The following is a 20059-nucleotide window of genomic DNA, read 5'->3' as shown; positions in this document are numbered from 1 at the left end:
ATTATATCTAATTGTTAACTATAGGATTCATTCTTAGGTTTGTGCAAGGATTGTGATGAAAATCTAAAAACAGATTTAAAAAATAATTTTTAATATTAATTTATTGTTAAGCATTAAGTCTGCATTTTGATTATCCTTTCACATAGTAAAAATATTTTCCTTTCCTCTTCACAATTATTGTCCATTAACCCAAGAGTAACTTAAATATTATTGTTAAAATATTTAAAATGATAAGTGGAACTGAAAATAAATAAAAAATTGTAAGTAGGTAATTATTTCCAAACAGTAGGGATCCTACAATATAATAATATCTTTGAATACAACATTATCCATACTCCATACTAATATTATACTTGCGAAAGTGTGTCTGTGTGTGTCTGTCTGTCTGTCTGCTAGCCTTTCACGGCCTATCCGTTCAACCGATTTTAACGAAATTTGGTACAGCGATAGCTTGCATCCCGGGAAAGGACATAGGCTACTTTTTATCCCGGAAAATCAAAGAGTTCCCACAGGATTTTTGAAAAACCTAAATCCACGCGAACGAAGTCGCGGGCATCATCAAGTATTATAATAAGACACTTACTTCTTGTTACTGTTCGTATTGACCGTACTAGATTTAAAATTTGAAACTTAACTGAAGACTGGTCTTCGAATCCTTGAGTTTGTGTGTTTGCACCCCAACCCACTGTAAGAAAAGAAATTCAACTTGACTAAACAGAGTTTATCAAAGTATATTGCCTCTTATAATAGTTTCGTGACCATGAATAGGCATTTGATTATTTAAATTGACTAAAACTCTTGCATAGAAATTTAATTCACTATTTGCTTTATTAGTTTGTAGGTTAGGAATTAACTTACTTTTCTGCATAAACCTTTCTTCGTGAAGAACGCAGACTGCGTTTAGACACAATAATGTAGCTTCAAATAAATTCCACAGTGTCAGCATTTCTAAATCTTCTCTAATAAATAAAAATAGTTAAAAATTAAAAGTTTCAGACAGCTGTTTGTTGTTATCAACTCCTTGGAGTAAATCACAAACCAATAACATATGATAGAGTAAATGTATTCTGTGGTTGTAATTACAAATCTCCGGCAAAGAGTATGTACCAACTACCAAGGGACATATTATTTACTCTATGGTATGTACTATGTAGTCCACCAGATTTGCAACTATCACCTCAGTCCCTCTCGCTCAAGCAGATTTTCTTACTTGTGAAATGTCATTCCTTCTACACTTCACGTTGTTTGTCAAATACTCACGTACAAATACATTTTGACAAACAAAAAAAGTGGCCACGGTGATAAGGACAAACATAATCATTTTGTCACGTTCTAACAAGAGCTTAAATGCATTTAGCTATCTCGCTCTTACAGTAAGTGTCAAAATAGGGCTACTTCTAATAGTCCTTATTCTGAGTCACGTACAAATACATTTTGGCAAACAAAAAGAAGTGGCCACGGTGATAAGGACAAAACATAATCATTTTGTCACGTTCTAATGCAAGATCTAATCACTACGTTTGAGACGGGACTTTCATACAAAATCGCAAATGTATGAAATAGATTACATGAATTTGCATGCTTCAATACCAATATAAGTACACTAACACTGACAGAAAGACAGTACTGCAACTTAACCATACAAGTAGTTAGCTCTTAGGAATCAGGATTCTTCCTAACTTTAATAAAAGAACAGAAACACAAAATTCATTATATTTATAATTTTAAAACTGAATTCAGTAACTAAAGACAATAGGTAGGTAGGTACTTATCACCTATGGTATAAATACGAATTTCCGGGTTGATGTTGTCACACTGAAGGCCCAGGAAAAAAGTGTCTGCAGTCTCCTGCTGATTTACTTGATTTATGTCGCTAATTACACAGTTCCACTATGGATTAAATAAAAATTTATTTCGCAGAATCTACATTAAATTGATCAAAATTTGTAAAAATATTCTAGAAAATTTCTGATTTCCGTCTGACTTTTTATATTAATACTAGCTTATGCTCGCGACTTCGTCCGCGTGGACTACACAAATTTCAAACCCCTATTTCACCCCCTTAGGGGTCGAATTTTCAAAAATCCTTTCTTAGCGGATGCCTACGTCATAAAAGCTATCTGCATGCCAAATTTCAGCCCGATCCGTCCAGTAGTTTGAGCTGTGCGTTGATAGATCAGTCAGTCAGTCAGTCAGTCAGTCAGTCAGTCAGTCAGTCAGTCAGTCAGTCACCTTTTCCTTTTATATATTTAGATTATTGTAAATTTTTATTAGCTATCTGTATGCCAAATTTCAGCCCGATCCGTCCAGTGGCCCTACCGCGGTTGTTTGACAGCTACAATGTCACGATCGCAATCATCTCTGATTGGTTAATGCTCGCTCACTATTGGCCGCAATGCATTGTTGCAACAAGAATCGCACAAATTCAGCCAATCAGAACAATTGAGATTGTAATAATGATTGATGCAGTAGGGCGATTGTCAAAAACCTGCATCAATCATTATTACAATCTCAATTGTTCTGATTGGCTGAATTTGTGCGATTCTTGTTGCAACAATGCATTGTGGCCAATAGTGAGCGAGCATTAACCAATCAGAGATGATTGCGATCGTGACATTGTAGCTGTCAAACAACCGCGGTAGGGCCACTGGTTTTAGACAATCGCCCAGCAGTAGGTAGTGTGAGCCAAATGTACTCTGTGGTGTGAGCTGTGCGTTGACAGATCAGTCAGTCAGTTGGTCACCTTTTCGTTTTATATAATTAAATTATTCTATGGTAGTTGCTGTGTCCATTTCAGTCATCCATTTCATACAAAATTTGTGAATTGTGCGATACGAAAGCTTCGCCTGCCTGAATAATTGTATTTCAATAATTATTGTATTTTGCAATGTTTACGTTTTATTTTGTTGTTCCTGTGGCTTGATCCAAATGTGCTATAAATGTCCCGTGTTTGTTTATAAAAAAAATATACAAAAATTTATTTGTGGTATTTGCTTGGTATTTTGCATTTTACGTTGACATTGGTTTGTTTTTATATTCATTTTCGCAAATGTAGGTACGTGCTGGATTTCTATTGTAGTCTTAGCTTCGCAGCTTCACAATAACAGCTGAATTGAAAGTTAAACCCATCTTAACCTCCATTAAATCTAAACGCATAGTTTTGTGTTTATCTCTAAAGTGTTGCAAAAAATGAACGCCGCTGCAACTAACATCGTCATGGATACGACGGTAGCGTTAATGGGAATCAAATGCGATAACGAAGGAGCTTTCGCTACCACCACTTCTGACTCCCATACAATGGAAGTAAACTTAAAATACCAAGTTCAAAATGGTCAATACACCTCTGACTGTGACCACCAAGGAGCTGTTTGCGGGCCACACTCCAACTGTCCATGCTCCGTACACAGTAAGACCACTGTCAGTGATGATGAAGATCAGCCGCTGACAGATTTTTTAATTAATAGCAATAATAGCATAGACAATATCGAAACACAGTCTTTACAAAATGCAGGTACCTAGTGTTATTTTTCAAACTCACAAACTAACATGACTAAACCATGTGGAGTTTTAACTAAATTATGTAGTTAGAAACTAACATCTGGATGAGAATGTGGCTAATTCTGTTGTGCTCAATCTCTAAACTAAGATTACAAGTCGAAAATAATGTACATACAATATACAAATACTTTTTAATTTGTTTAATTTATTTACTTATTAGTACTACTTTTGTTAATTATTGTTTAACCTAAACTGTTGCAGAATCTCAAGATACAAACACAGAAAATAATAAAACCAATGGTGACATGTCCAACAATGGTGAAAGTAACAAAGACACCAATGGTGGCAATGGTGTAAACAACAAATACATTTATTTTGACATTGGTGTAAACAACAAATACATTAATGGTGACATTGGTGTAAACAACAAATACATTAATGGTAACATTGGTGTAAACAAATATATTTATGGTGGCAATGGTGTAAGTAACAAAAACACCTATGTTGGCAATGGTGTAAATAACAAAGATACTAATAGTGACAATGGCGTAAATAACAAATACATTAATGGTCACATTAGTGTAAATAACAAAGATACCAATGATGACAGCACTGTAAATAACAGAGACACCAATAGTCACGATAGTTTACGGAACAACAATATGGATGATGGTGACAATGGTGTAAATAATGGAGATTGCAGCCAAATTTTGTTAGATCAGCGACATTGTGTGAAGCTGTATGCAGAAGATAAAGGCCCAAAATTATATCCAGTAAATTGTAAGTAAAAATATAATATCAAGATCAATTGCCATCATCAAATCCATTAAAATAAAACACTTTCTGACCAACAGATTCTACAAACTTTCTGACAAATTGCCTAAGGATGCAGTTATGTCAAGTTCTGTTAACTAGTTCAGGAATAAGTTAGAGAAACATTCGGAAAATTCGAAGCACTTCTGATATAGACACATCAGCAAAAGCTGCTTAGTCTATTAAAAATAATAATAATATAAGTAGTGCACACAGTACAAAGTAGTCCAATCTGAAAGAGTACCAAAAGGATTTGTAGATTTTTTTTAATTGTGAGATAGGCTTGCGCTTGACGATAGTCATGCCTGAGAAACAGAGCAATGATGAGATCTAAGTTGCAAGCATTATTACAATTATTATTAAGCCTAAATAAAAATATTTTTTTTTCAAGAGTAAAATAAAAATAAAAATATGTTTTATTCAATTAAACTTTACATCAATTAAAAAACAAAATTTAATTTCAATTAGTGCGCTTGTCTAAAAGATGCCTAGATTAGCCATTATACAAAATTAAACATTGTAAAAAAACACACTTATTAAGTTGAGACTTTTATTACAATTATTATTAAGCCTCAATAAAAATAAAAAGTAAAATTTACGTTTTATTTTTCAAGAGTAAAGTAAAAATATTTTTATTCAATTAAACTTTACATTAATTAAAAAATAAATTTAATTTCAAGTAAAGTATGTTCATTTGTAGATGTGCAACCTCTACCGTTACTTGGCTGGCAGCTATTAGGAAAACTTCGCAGCTGCCACACAACAATATTCAAATTTGGAACGCAGTAGAGAATCCTCCTGGTCACGCACGTTACAAGATTCCACATTCCCTATCATTCGCTCCTCAGACACCAAGACCGACACATCACTGTCGAGCACCGAGCTCCAGCTTTTGTTCCACCACCACGAATCTCTTGATTTCGTCTGGTCGGATACAAAAGCTGGAGCTCGGTGCTCGACAGTGATGTGTCGGTCTTGGTGTCTGAGGAGCGAATGATAGGGAATGTGGAATCTTGTAACGTGCGTGACCAGGAGGATTCTCTACTGCGTTCCAAATTTGAATATTATTGTGTGGCAGCTGCGAAGTTTTCCTAATAGCTGCCAGCCAAGTAACGGTAGAGGTTGCACCTCTACACATTCAGTAATTTTAATTTTGTTTTTATTAATATTGAAGTAAAAACTAAGTTTATTGTTCATTTCAGCGAGTGTAGTGACTGAGCCAATAATAACAAAGAACTTGCCGGAAGCGTTCAAGTTCCTACCTATATTTGGAATGCCTAAGAAGTCAGAGGAGTTGGAACAGTTCCAGAATGCAAAAGTTAGAGAATATGTTGGCTGTGATTTGAGTGATGAGGAGTTCAGTAAGCTTGCTAGCTTTTGCAGGTACTATTTTGCTTTTTGAACATTTTACTTAGTTATCTTACTTTCATAATTGAAAATACTAATTATTAGTTCATGACCACAATTTTTTTTTTTTTTTGTGTGATGTAACCACAAATTCACGGTTTTCAGATTTTCCCCCGAATGTCTGCTAAAAGACCTACCTACCTGCCAAATTTCATGATTCTAGGTCAACGGGAAGTACCCTGTAGGTTTTTTGACAGACAGACAGACAACAAAAAAGTGATCCTATAAGGGTTCCGATTTTCCTTTTGAGGTAAGGAACCCTAAAAACGTACTGTTTCCAGCCCAGAACATTTAAAAACTGGCAATGAGCTGAGAATGTCGACCAGTTACCCGCGACAAGAGCCCCTGCCGGAGCACATCGCCAAGTCTCTGGAGATCAGCGAGCTGGGGCAGAACCTGTGCCTGGTGAAGAAGCTCAAGCTGCGCAAGGACAGGGACACCAAGCAATTGTACACCAAGAAGCTTATTTACAGGGGCGTCAAAGTGATTCCTATGGCACAGGTAATTCTATCAATCATTCTAGGAGCACATCGCTCAGAGCAGTTAGTATAGGGCTCTCTCTGTTACATAATCTTATACAAATGACTAAGACAACAAAAGTCTGGAGGTTAACTATTTTGAGTCACCAACCGATCACAAACGAGAACATGTTTTTGAATTGAATTTCGAATGTTTTTTGAAAAAATGTTTTTATACTGAAACTATTGGAAGGATTTGGCTAAAATTTCGAATGGAGATAGCTTAGACCTTGACTTGATACATAGGGTACATTTTATCCTAGAAAATCAAAGAGTTCTAAAAAACTTATATTCACGTGGATGAGGTCTATGGAATCAGTATGGAATATGAATGAATATGGAGTATGGATGAATATTGGATAATATAATGAGTAAGATTTGTTTCAGAACATGGACTACAAGGTATCGTTTTCTCCGCTGGAGCCGGGCAAGGATCTAGTGTTTCGAGTGCGAGTGTACCGCCCCTTCTTCTCCCATGGAAGAGACCGCCATGTGAGTATGCTCATAGCTGTTAAGGACTCGTAGAATTACACGAGATCCTATACACTGTATAGGAGTATACAGTACGCGGCAGAAAGTAATGTACATCGGCTTTTAGAATGTCATTTCGGCTTTGTAGAGCGTTGTCTCTGTCACTCTATTTGATACCTATATGATGTTTTGTCGGTCTCAACGACGGAGACAATGCTGTACAAATCTGCTATCTCCTTCTAAAGGTCGATGTACATTACTTTCTGTCGCGTACCGTAACTACATACAATATGTAGCACAGGCCAGTTAAACTAACAGTCCACTGCTGGACTAAAGGTCTCTCCTAAGGGGAGGGTTTGCCTATAATCATCACGCTGGGCAGACGAGTTGGTGATTGCAGTAGACGGTAGTAGTAGTACAGAGAACGCTGCTGCCCATTCTACGTTATATTGCCTTAATCGCCTCGCCTCATACGACGCGCGCCGAAAGAGGAAAGCTGGTGACAACTGTTTTCTGATCTGCCGTCACCACACGGCACCTAACAACGCAGACAAGACTAACCCGAACCCTACCTAGATCGCCTCCTCCGCCCCTTACAGCGATCCCAATACGACCATTATCTAGCTATTACAATTTACAACCTTCGAACCAACAGTAACGTTACAACACTTAAGTTAAATTACATTAAGTAAGACAGCGGCGTGATACGAATATAATATATGTATTGCAGCACACGCGGCACTCGATATTCACTAACGACATCGTGCTGCTAGGGCGGCAGAAGTTGACCGTGCTGCGGGACCGGCTGGTGTGCTCCAACGACGAGGGCATGCGGGTAGACATGTCGCTCAACCCGGACGACAGGCCGGCCGCATCCGCCAAGGTGATGGACTAAGAGCCCGCGGGGGCCAGACCTTCGTTTTTAGGGTTCCGTACCTGAAAACTCTTATAGGATCACTTTGTTGTCTGTCTGTCACGAAACCTAGAGGCAGTGGCGTGCACAGGAGTTCAAGCCAGGGTATGCATTTAGGTATGAACTTTTTTTACGACAGGTTATAAAGAAAAATAAGCGTTGATTTATTACAATGAGGGTAAGCAGTGCGTTTATGCTTCTATGAGCTGCACGCCACTGCCTAGAGGGTACTTCCCGTTGACCTAGAATCATGAAATTTGGCAGGTTGGTAGGTCTTATACCAGACATGCGGGGAAAATCTAAAAACCGTGAATTTGTGGTTACATCACCAGAAAAAAAATTAAAATGTGTACCTGAAGGTTTCTTGACAGACCGACAGACAGATAGACAGACAACAAAGTGATCCTATAAGGGTTCCGTTTTTCCTTTTGAGGTACGGAACCCTAAAAAAATACGAAATGTAGAAAAAGTTATAGGTAATAATATCTGATAGCTATACTATAATATTCAACTTTTCACACTTGTAACATAAAAAACTATTCCAGGACATATTCCCATCTGGTTTCCTGTTTATAAACAACGCGTTCTACGTGGACACTCGCGATGGCTGCAAGGACCACTCCGAGGCCATCCGGAAGTGGTCCAGCGCGCGGCGCCTGGGCGACTTCCCGAGCTACGACATGGCGCAGGTCACTGTGGACCAGCTGCTCGTCCGTCTGGGGCATCCTGAGGTGAGGACGAGGGGTCCAAGTGATGACCTCCATACTCCATAAATTCAATTCGAAAATGTTCCAAAAAACATTCGAAATTAGAAAACATAGTTTGGCTTGTGATTGGTTGGTGACACAAAATGGTAAGCGCCAATTGAGATTTTTGTCTCTATCATTTGTATGGGATTACGTCACAGAGAGAGCGCTATACTAAATTTTTGTACGACAAAACATTCACAGTTACAAAAAAATCAGTGATCTCCATGATAGGCAAACTAGAAACAAAAATAAGCTAGCTACTCCTGCGCTCCGCCTCTGGAAGGTGGGAAAGTCAATTGTGGGAATGAGTGTAATATTTTATAATAAAATTCCACAAGCAATTTTAGACTTGCCTTTACACAAGTTTAAAAAATGTGTTAAAAGTATGCTCCTAAAAAAAGCATATTATACAGTCGCAGACTATGTAAACGATAAAAAAGCTTGGATTTGACTCGCTCCAGCAATGCACGGGGCTGCAATGACTTGTATAGTACGGTATAATAATATTGTAAATTGAAAAATTAAAAAGAGCAACCGCCGAGTTTCTTGCTGGTTCTTCTCGGTAGGAACGGCATTCCGAACCAGTGGTAAATTAAAACTACCTGACTATTCATAAGCACTTTTAAAAAGTTTACATGAATAAAAAAACATTCACTTATAATACCACAAGAGCTTCAAAATTATCGGGTATTTCCCGATAGGTTCGTTGCAAACAAATGAAGGAGTCGACTTTATTTGTTTGCAGGGAACCTTGAGGGAAATGCCAGATAATTTTGAAGCTCGTGTGGTATTCGGGGGATTATTTTTCCGTCCCAAATGTCGGCCAATAGAATTGCACCATGAGACGAAATGTACAGTTAACAAATAAGAAATTTCTCCGTATTAATGGGAACATTTCCTTTGACTTTTTTATCGATGGTGGACAGAGAACAAACTCCAAATCGACTCATTTTCATGCAAAATCTCCAATTTTCACAATTGAATTCAACCTGTCAGTTTGACGTGTGGTTAATTTGACTGGATCATGTTTTGTTTTTTATATATAGCAACTACCAGAGAAAATTTTCAAAAAATTATCAGTATAATACCATGTAGGTTGTACCACGTGACGTCGAATGGTGCAATTCTATTGGTCGATATTTGGGTCGGAAAAATAATCTATTCTATTCTATTCTATTCTATTATACCTGTCGCACATGGTCATTATCTCGTCAACCCGCAGGTGTACGTGCACCAGGGCAACTGCGAACACCTGTTCACCTTCTCCGAGGTGCGCCTCCTCAACTCGAACGACCCACTGCGCCAATCCGTGTACCCCTTCCACAGCGCCGTGGCGCAGCACCAGACCTTGTACTGCACCACTTGCGCCGAGTTCGGGGCCAAGTGGATCGTGATAGGGTGCGCGAGGGTTCCGTTCGACCCCGCGTTCTTCTGCGAGATCTGCTTCAAGCTGTACTTGTACAAGGATGGTGAAAAAGTTTGCGATTTCAAAGCTTATTGCTATAAGGGTAATTTGATTAACCTGTTGAAGCCGGTTTAAGAGTGGACAATACAAACGCATTCCGCTGTTTTCTTCGTGGGTAATGTCTCTAAGGCTGAGATCTATAGAGCGCACTTTGACTTCACTCAGACTTAAGATTGCGTTAAAGCGAGACAAAATGTGAGGGATATAGCCAGTGGCGTGCACAGTGTTTGAAGCCAGGGTAGGCATTAGTTAGGTAGGAACCTGTTTACTGGCAGGTCATAATGAAAAATATGCATTGAGCTATTACAACTGGGGTAAGCAGTGCATTTATGCCTCTATGACCTGCACGCCACTGGATATAGCTCTGTCTCATTTTAACTCTGTCTTAAGTCTAAGCTTAATCAGAGTGCGCTCTATAGATCTCAGCCTAAGATCAATGGTTTTTTTTAGGGTTCCGTACCTCAAAAGGAAAAACGGAACCCTTATATGATCACTTTGTTGTCTGTCTGTCTGTCAAGAAACCTACAGGGTACTTCCCGTTGACCTAGAATCATGAAATTTGGCAGGTAGGTAGATCTTATAGCAGATATTCGGGGAAAAATCCGAAAACCGTGAATTTGTGGCTACATCACACAAAAAAAAAACCGGCCAAGTGCGAGTCAGACTCGCGTACCGAGGGTTCCATACTGCAGTCTTATTTTTTCAACATTTGGCACGATAATTAAAAATTAAATTGTGGTCATGAACAAATATTGCTAGTTTCAACTTTCAAAATACCAAATACCAAGTGGGGTATCATAAATATGATAGGGCTTTACTTGTACATTCTAAAATAGGTTATTATTTATTTTTAGGCATAATAGTTTTTGATTTATCGTGAAAATTTAAAAATGACAATAAAATACGATTGTAGTACGGAACCCTCATTGCGCGAGTCTGACTCGCACTTGGCAGGTTTTTTATTCAGATACAAGTTAGCCCTTGAATGCAATCTCACCTGCTGGTAAGTGACGATGCAGTCCTAAGATGGAAGCGGGCCAACGGAAGGGATATAGCAGGTTTTAATAACCCATGCCCCTTTGGTTTCTACACGGCATCGTACCGGAAAGCTAAATTGCTTGGCCGCTCGGCTTTGTCGGTAGGGTGGTAACTAGCCTCGGCCGAAGCCTCCCACCATACAAACGCATTGTGCTTTTTTCTTAATGGGTAATGCCTCTAAAAGCAATGATTGTTTTTCCAAAAAATCTAGGTCTAATTTAATACGTGCCCCCTATCATTTCCTTTTTTCAAAACCATGTGTAATATTAGTATGGATAAGTTTGCCATGTTGTTTCTTATGGGTAGACCAGCACCTCGATTGCGGGAGACCTGCATCGATCATTATTACAGTCTCAATTGTTGTGATTGGCTGAATTTGTGCAATTTTGTTGCAACAGTGCATTGTAGCCAATAGTGAGCGAGCGTCAACCAATCAGAGGTGATTGCGATCGTGACATTGTAGCTGTCAATGTACCGCATTCGAGCTGCTGTGGCCCTACCGCGGTTGTTTGACAGGTACAATGTCACGATCGCAATCATCTCTGATTGGTTGACGCTCGCTCACTATTGGCTACAATGCATTGTTGCAACAAGAATCGCACAAATTCAGCCAATCATAACAATTGAGATTGTAATAATGATTGATGCAGGTTTTAGACAATCGAGCTGCTGGTCTACCTCTAGCATATCTTCTGTTTTGTATATTATGATGTAGGTATATGTATATATCTGTGATGTAAAACTAAATAAACAATTCAAATTATATATATCTTTCATTTATTCAGTACGAGCTGATGCCCGTGCTAGATTAGCCTCATTTGTATAGAGACAATAGAGTCAGGAATCACCTACTGAGAGCCTAAACCTTAGTTCGTTATCAAAAAGCTAGGGCGTGGTTGAAGGTAGAAAACAAAATAAAAGATTGTATAAGGAAATAAACTGTTTTATTCAGGGAAAAGTCCCTCCAAATCAAAGTTTATCTTTACCATTAATTATTGCTTTATCATTATATAATTTATTATTTCCTTTAAGAAAAATCTACCGCCAGTTCGAAAAAGCATATCTACCGAGAGAAAGAACTGGCAAGAAAAAACTCGGCGGTGTCTATTCACAATTATTGAAAAATAGATACAACTATGGTAGGTATTACCATAACATATCCAACCCACATAGGGTATAAGCATAAACTATTACAAAGGAATACCAGATGTATAATAAATTACACATCAACCAACACATAAAACAACATACATAGTATAACAATAGAAATATAAAATCAACAATATTCGTACCTGTAGGTATGTCACAGCTTCTTATTAAAAATAGGAAAATTAATGATGTCTACCGTCAAAGCAGAGCCATTTATAGCCCTTTGGCTACCCTTTCCATAAGTATAATGATACCATATAAAACTCAAATTCAATAGAGTCGACAATAGAGATTAAACTTTAGTTTTAAATTTATACACTTCAAAATTCCACATTATACTCTATTTAAATCTACAATTACTTTACTTCTAAAATATAATAAAATCAATTTCACCATGTAAGACCTTTGGATTAGCTGCTATATATTATCTGTTACGTCTGTAGTATTTTGTCTATCATTTTGACGTGCCTCTGTTTACAAATAAAATGTCAATGGTTTAGAATTAATTCTTAAGCAAAATCTAAAGAGTTTAGTAGCAATTTCAAGAAATAAATAGCAACTCTAACCATTTATCTTATACGGCCAAACTGACAATTGCTTCGTTCTCGAAGCAACAAAATAAAAACAAACAATTCGTAAAGTAAATTTTTAACAACATCAAAACATTTTTTTTTTTTTTTTCAAACAACATGTCTGTGGCTTCCAACAAAATTTAAAAAAACATTTTAAACATGTGTGTGACATACAAAATTACCACACAGTTTACTCTCAAAAATACAAGAAATATTTTTCTCGCCACAGCACATAAATGTTTCCAAACAAGATATCCTTTAACCCCATTGGTTTTAAACCAATATCAAAAAATATTTTTAACACCACTGGTATTAAAGCGATATTATAAAAATACTTTTCAACACCGTTGGTTCCAACGTTTTAAAGTATCATCTACAAAATATCCTTCAACACCATTGGTTTTAAGGCAACATCGTAAACCATCATAAAATTGTCCCTTAACACCATTGGTTTTGATCCATATATCACTATACAATTTTTCCATTGATCGAACATTTGATCAAAGTTTTAAATAAATTCCAATAAAATATAGAGATGAATATTAAACAAAGAAAAATTGCAACTGAACAAATTGTAAATTATCAGAATTTAAAATAATATGTTTCATAAAAAAGAACCATCAAAATGAAAAAGTTACAAAAATATTAATATTTCAAAATAAGTTAAATCCTAAGAACTTTTTTTCAATTTCAAGTTAATAATTTTGCAAAAATAATAAAATACCATCGACTCTTACTCCTAAAGTACCAAAGTCAAAAACAAAGGGTAGGTATATAAAAGTAATTATATGTAAGATATATCAAAACAAAACTAACTACTATGTTAGAAGAAGTAAAAATAATCAAAGAGTAAACTTATCTAATTATCGTTATTTACTTTCAAAAATATTTTCTATTCAATCTCTTTTTGTCTATCTGCAATCAGTCCTTGGACTATACAAAAACATTTGTTGCTTCCCACATCCAATGATGTGCCAACAACCTTCCTTTTTAAATAAATACCAAAACATTTTTCCACAATAAAATATAAAAATCCAAAAAGATCGTAAATAAAAACATAAAGGTAGGTATCAAAAACTAAAATGTCAAAAAATACCACAAAAATAATTTACATTAAAAAGATCGTCAAAGAAGTAATCAATATCAAAAATAGTTAAACACTTCAAACATCAAAAACGTCAAAAAATCAAAAGTATTATTCAAACAAAACAACAAAATACGGCATTAAAAAATATTAAACACAAGTGGGTAGTCAATAATCTCTAAATTCCAATATTCTAAATTTAAGTTTCAGGTTTAACCATAGTCCACCACGCTGGCCAAGTGTGGATTGGCAGCTCCATTTCATCACATTACGTAACGGTGGGTATATATAAAAAAACAATGACATCAAACAATCAGTAGCTACTAGACTTAGCGGCATAGCAACAGGATAAGACATCAGCAGCCTAACCTATCCTTATATAAAAACTACAAAAATAAACTCCAACAAAATTTCTTAATTATTGTAGGTAGGTATCACAAATCTTTCATCTCTACGTTTCGCGAGTGAGAACTCCGATGCAAAGTCAATAGCAAATTTACAAAAATGGCCACGCTAATCGCGTTTCTGATCAATGAATCATCAATATTTAACGAATGATGCAATATGTATTTCTGTATTGTTCTTAATTTGAAACAAAATTACAACAAAAAAAATTTTTTTTTTTCTTTTTTTTTTTTGGTTCTTTTTTTCCTTCTTTTCTCTCTGTCATTATGTAACACATAAATAAATTATATACATCTATTCGGCCAACCTGAAAAGTACTTCGTTCTCGAAGTACTTACATAGGAAATGCCTCAAGAACATAACTAAAAAAAAAGTAAGATGACTCATCACTCGTAAAACAATATTCAATGATTCAATGTCAACATCACTATCATATAAATTACGAATATACGGCTAGACGTCAGACGTAAATTAAAATAGAACACAAATTAATCATCAGTAAATATTTACTGACAAACTTGCTTTAGTTTTTCACCGCTCGGTCAGTCTGACATTTAACCACATTTTATCGTATGATCATTTAATAAAAATTTCATACCAACTAACTACCTGCAAATTTTTAACATTAATTTACGTAATATCGATTTGTGTTACTAGCTGGGACATCATGCGATTAAACACCTTCAAACATTAATCTGAGTCATTGAAACAGAACATCTATACTGAACACAAAATTACCCGCAAAAATTTTATTTATTTAGTACCCACATCTTTATTTCTATAATACAATTAGTTTTAAAACAAATAAAATGACGACAGGTACTATGAAACTGTGTTACTACATTACACAGAGTATTAATAGGTCCATGATTACGCAATAAAACTTTCTAAGGCCTACCTGCCTGAAAAATTGTCTTGCAAAAAAGTTTTAATTCACTTTCACTTTTTTTTTCATACCATATTTTCATATTAAGATTTCCAGATTTAGGGTATCCAATGTCCATTGTGGTACCTCTCGTGGCCGTCAGTCATCACAACGCCTGTTGGAACATCTTTGATGGCTTTTCACAAAGCCATCCGAATTGGCCGGTATTTCTGAAACTTGTACAATTGCATTAGAAAAGGCACAATTCAGCCATATCGTATCCCACTTCTGATGCTAGATTAGCCTCATTTGTATAGAGACAATAGAGTCAGGAATCACCTACTGAGAGCCTAAACCTTAGTTCGTTATCAAAAAGCTAGGGCGTGGTTGAAGGTAGAAAACAAAATAAAAGATTGTATAAGGAAATAAACTGTTTTATTCAGGGAAAAGTCCCTCCAAATCAAAGTTTATCTTTACCATTAATTATTGCTTTATCATTATATAATTTATTATTTCCTTTAAGAAAAATCTACCGCCAGTTCGAAAAAGCATATCTACCGAGAGAAAGAACTGGCAAGAAAAAACTCGGCGGTGTCTATTCACAATTATTGAAAAATAGATACAACTATGGTAGGTATTACCATAACATATCCAACCCACATAGGGTATAAGCATAAACTATTACAAAGGAATACCAGATGTATAATAAATTACACATCAACCAACACATAAAACAACATACATAGTATAACAATAGAAATATAAAATCAACAATATTCGTACCTGTAGGTATGTCACAGCTTCTTATTAAAAATAGGAAAATTAATGATGTCTACCGTCAAAGCAGAGCCATTTATAGCCCTTTGGCTACCCTTTCCATAAGTATAATGATACCATATAAAACTCAAATTCAATAGAGTCGACAATAGAGATTAAACTTTAGTTTTAAATTTATACACTTCAAAATTCCACATTATACTCTATTTAAATCTACAATTACTTTACTTCTAAAATATAATAAAATCAATTTCACCATGTAAGACCTTTGGATTAGCTGCTATATATTATCTGTTACGTCTGTAGTATTTTGTCTATCATTTTGACGTGCCTCTGTTTACAAATAAAATGTCAATGGTTTAGAATTAATTCTTAAGCAAAATCTAAAGAGTTTAGTAGCAATTTCAAGAAATAAATAGCAACTCTAACCATTTATCTTATACCCGCGACTTTGCTCGCGTGGAATTAGGTTTTTAAAAATCCCGTGGGAACTCTGATTTTCCAGAATAAAAAGTAGCCTATCTCACTCTCCAGGTCTTTAACTATAACCATGCAAAAATCACGTTGATCCGTTCGTCCTTTGCGACTTGACTGAAGTACAAACCAACTAACAAACATAATACGTGCCGTTAGATAGAACCATGTTAGAAGTTTAAGTGACGTCATAAAGATCTTGCAATATACAGGGTGTAACCAGAACGCTAGCGTTATTGTTATACTACCTAAACACTATCCAATGTCAATATGTAACCATTAGCCTCATTTTGTAGTTTTAGTGATTTAGTATTTTTCTACTCGCAATGTATAGCGTGCAAAACTCAGGTCAATGAGTGGCCTACTTACGCAAAGTTCGTTGACCTCTAGCGTCAGATGTTTTATTTGCAATATATCGTAAACTTTCCAAATCACAGGATTTTATTATATTTTTATCGCGTTTTTTTTTGTGGTATCAGTAATCATAGGTAGTATCACCTGTTTTCGTTTTTGCCAGCGTTGTGGACTAACTGACTGACTGACTGATCTATCATCGCACAGCATGCAGATAGCTATTATAACGTAGGCATCCGCTCAGAATGGATTTTTGAAAATTCAACCCCTAAGGAGGTGAAATAGGGGTTTGAAATTTATATAGTCCACGCGGACGAAGTGGCGAGCATAAGCTAGTCACATCGATATAAATGACAAGATATGCCCAACGAACAAAATGTTTCATGGTTTTGGAACCAAATAAATTAGCGCCACCTCTTAGATGACCCGTTTGAAATCCAGACGTCACTGAGGTGGCACTGCTAAATAAACATTTTAGGACCAATGAGTCGGTGCCATTTTGCTTCTTCAATGGCCCTGTGCTTACGAAGTAATATATAAGTCAAAATGGCTAGTCTAAATATATAAAAGGAAAAGGTTACTGACTGACTGACTGACTGAATGACTGACTGACTGACTGACTGATCTATCAACGCACAGCTCAAACTACTGGACGGATCGGGCTGAAATTTGGCATGCAGATAGCTATTATGACGCAGGCATCCGCTAAGAAAGGATTTTTGATAATTCAACTCCTAAGGGGGTGAAATAGGGTTTTGAAATTTTGTAGTCCACGCGGACGAAGTCGCGAGCATAAGCTAGTCATCGTATAAAACCGCTGAACCACTGCACCATGTTATTATCTATAAGTATTAGACTGACAGCTCGATGTCGCTTCGTCTCCATTAAACGTAGGTAGTGCAAGTGCACTGCAGCTGAGGCAAGTGGGGCATCAGTGCACGAACGTCGCCTATTATACCTATTTCTGCGCTGGTGTCTTCCTGTAGACCACACGCAACTAAATAGATGTGCCTACCTACCGACACCTTACGAGTACCTATACTTGCACAGATAATTCCTGCAGCGTCACACTTTACGACAGTTGGGGGACTTCTTAAGCGCCGTATTCACCATCCATCTTGCTGTACGTCCCGCCAAGGCCATGCACGATGCACGATGCAAAAAGACCATGAATAGGCTTGCTGTACGTCGATAATTATTATTAACTAGCTTATGCTCGCGACTTCGTACGCGTGGACTACACAAATTTCATACCCCTATTTTACCCCCTTAAGGGTTGCATTTTCAGAAATCCTGTCTTAGCGGATGCCTTAGTCATAATATCTATCTGCATGCCGAATTTCAGCCCGATCCGTCTAGTAGTTTGAGCTGTGCGTTGATAGATCAGTCAGTCAGTCAGTCACCTTTTCCTTTTATATATTTAGATTGTTTGCTGAATGTGCACGATGAATTTAGCGTCCAGCACCGCGGCCTTGAGCGGACGTACAGCCGGGAAGGATGGTGAATAGACGCTTAATGCATCCAGCGAGCGCCCCCACCACCGCCCGCGTCGTGCAGATGGACAGTGAATAGCGCGGGCGTACAACAGAGTCGTCCTGCGTCGTGCATGCTTGATGGTGAATAGACTTGCTGTACAGCAGATTTTACCATTTAGAGGTTGTTTCGTAACGCGAGTGCTCTCTCTCTCTCTCTCGTTTAAATACTCCCTTGCTTGATGCGTGCACGATGGTGTGTATGCAGTATGCTACATCCAGCATCGCGGCTTTGAGCTGACGTACAGCCGGGATGGATGGTGAATACGGCGCTTAACAAAATGTCGAAGCTTCGACGTCACTGACCTATTTGTCTTTGATTTCATGTCACCATACCCAATGTTTGACATAAGTAATATCGTCGATTGAGGATCAAACCGAGAGTTCCCTCACATTATAATTCACTCTGACAGAGTGGAATTCCTGCGTTCCGTGGCACAACTGCTTCCTTTTATGCATCATGATGATCACCTATCGCCGGCTTACTGCAGTGCACGAGTCTCCTCAGAACCCTCTCGGGTTTGGCCATAGTCTACCACGCTAACCAAGTGCGGATTGGCAGACTTCATACACCGTTGAAAACATTATGGGTAGCATGTTATGCGTGCAGGTTTCCATACGATGTTTAGGTGTGTTGGACGTGATGGTGCAGTCTAAATATAAACAGTAGTTACCAGAGCTTCGAAAACTTAAGACTGCTTGGAGTCTAAGTTTTCGAACAGCCATTTAAAAAAAATTATAGACTAGCGCTTGTACTGTTCTGAGAGCGCTTGGCAGCAATCAGACCTGATGTTATGTTTAGAAAGTAGGTACTTTTTAAAAAAAAATATTTTACGGCCCTAGATGTGGAAAGTTCCTACTTTATTTCTCATACTTATCACACAGAACAATGTCATTTTCATTTTTAGGTTACATAGTGTAGCTTAATAACTACTAGAATTAACATAGAGTAGTTACTACAGACTACAGAACATTAACACCTGGTGGCAAGTGATGATGCAGCCTAAGATGGAGCTTGTGCTCTCTGCCTCATTGGATACGGCAGGCAAGACCGAGTGGGTGAAAGTGACAAGAATCCTATGAGCTGTTGACGTCTATCGGTTGATGATGCGTCATGCGACGATGAGGTATAATGGGAGTTCAACCTCCAACCTATCTCAACCAAGTATTTTACGCAATGTTTTTTTTTTGAATAGATTGTTAAGTGATTACCGCCGCCCATGAACATTTGCAGCACCAGAGGAACCGCCGATGCGTTGCCGGCCTTTTAGGAATTTGTTGGTCCGCCCCTTGAATAACCCCATGTCGTAATCTAGTGGGAACACCGCCGATGGGAGTTGGTTCCACAGTTTGCATGTGCGTGGAAAAAAGGATCTGGCACAACGGGTGGTCGAAGTGCTCCAGAAACCCAGGTGGTGAGAAAAAGGAGGGTGGAATGAGAGACAACTCTTCGGAACACTCTCCATTATAGAGGCGGTAGAACACGCAAAGAGAGCTTACGTCTCTGCGGTGTTCCAGGCTTTCCAACGAGCCGGTTAGTTTGGGGTCGTCCACAAGTCGAACAACCCGCCTTTGGATCCGATCGAATGGAAGGAGTTGGTACTCAATGTCAAATGTGCACAAGAGTTCATTATAACATCCTACCAAGGTTAAGATACTTACCTAAAGGTAGGTGTCTATATTTTCAGTCTTTAACCCATTACCCTATCATGTAATCAGAGGAGGAATTTACTATATTTACAGAAATAATGAAGTTAGTGGGCGTCGCTTGTTCCACGGAATGCTCTGTCAATTGCTGCACTAATCATGAGATAGAGTGATGAGCAGGTGGTCTTCCGTGGGGGCGAGGTTCCTCACGTGTTATTGTCACGTGTATTTTACTAGAACTGCAGCTTCTTTGGGTTAAGCGGACAGCTTACTGTTTGATATGCGTGTATCGAAGTATGCCCAAATATACTCTATCTATGGAGGGAAG

The 20059-nt window shown here is 37.4% G+C and overlaps 2 protein-coding genes across 6 annotated transcripts; one reads left to right on the top strand and one right to left on the bottom strand.

The window, feature by feature from the left end:
- Positions 1 to 69: 69 nt before the first annotated feature.
- LOC117990010 (immediate early response 3-interacting protein 1) lies at positions 70 to 1034 on the bottom strand. The gene is made up of 3 exons (XM_034977439.2): positions 859 to 1034; positions 584 to 685; positions 70 to 240 (listed from the first exon to the last, which is right to left on the bottom strand). Exons 1-3 carry the CDS (start codon positions 944 to 946, stop codon positions 185 to 187), a joined length of 246 nt encoding a protein of 81 aa, XP_034833330.1. The 5' UTR covers positions 947 to 1034; the 3' UTR covers positions 70 to 184.
- Positions 1035 to 2809: 1775 nt separating this feature from the next.
- Pbp49 (proximal sequence element A Pbp49) lies at positions 2810 to 11627 on the top strand. Of its 5 annotated transcripts, XM_069504074.1 has the most exons (9): positions 2810 to 3511; positions 3760 to 3997; positions 4031 to 4278; positions 5514 to 5694; positions 6000 to 6219; positions 6624 to 6728; positions 7438 to 7590; positions 8166 to 8351; positions 9592 to 11627. In XM_069504074.1, exons 1-9 carry the CDS (start codon positions 3190 to 3192, stop codon positions 9907 to 9909), a joined length of 1971 nt encoding a protein of 656 aa, XP_069360175.1. In that variant the 5' UTR covers positions 2810 to 3189; the 3' UTR covers positions 9910 to 11627. The 5 variants fall into 5 exon arrangements, with proteins under 5 accessions (XP_069360175.1, XP_034833549.1, XP_069360176.1 ...); XM_034977658.2 differs by having other exon boundaries at positions 2810 to 3055; positions 3760 to 4278; XM_069504075.1 differs by having other exon boundaries at positions 2810 to 3406; positions 3760 to 4278.
- Positions 11628 to 20059: the final 8432 nt, after the last annotated feature.

Source organism: Maniola hyperantus, chromosome 17 (assembly GCF_902806685.2).
Source record: "Maniola hyperantus chromosome 17, iAphHyp1.2, whole genome shotgun sequence".
NCBI classification, from domain to species: domain Eukaryota; kingdom Metazoa; phylum Arthropoda; class Insecta; order Lepidoptera; family Nymphalidae; genus Maniola; species Maniola hyperantus.
This window is presented reverse-complemented; position numbering and strand designations above follow the sequence as displayed.

Coding starts and splice junctions, on each gene's coding strand:
- LOC117990010 (XM_034977439.2), bottom strand. CDS start 946: ATGCTGACACTGTGGAATTTATTTGAAGCTACATTATTGTGTCTAAAC. Junction 686..858: donor AGAAAGGTTTATGCAGAAAA/GTAAGTTAATTC, acceptor CTTTTCTTACAG/TGGGTTGGGGTGCAAACACA. Junction 241..583: donor AATACGAACAGTAACAAGAA/GTAAGTGTCTTA, acceptor ATTTATTTTCAG/TTCCACTTATCATTTTAAAT.
- Pbp49 (XM_069504072.1), top strand. CDS start 3,190: ATGAACGCCGCTGCAACTAACATCGTCATGGATACGACGGTAGCGTTA. Junction 5,695..5,999: donor AAGCTTGCTAGCTTTTGCAG/GTACTATTTTGC, acceptor TACTGTTTCCAG/CCCAGAACATTTAAAAACTG. Junction 6,220..6,623: donor AAGTGATTCCTATGGCACAG/GTAATTCTATCA, acceptor GATTTGTTTCAG/AACATGGACTACAAGGTATC.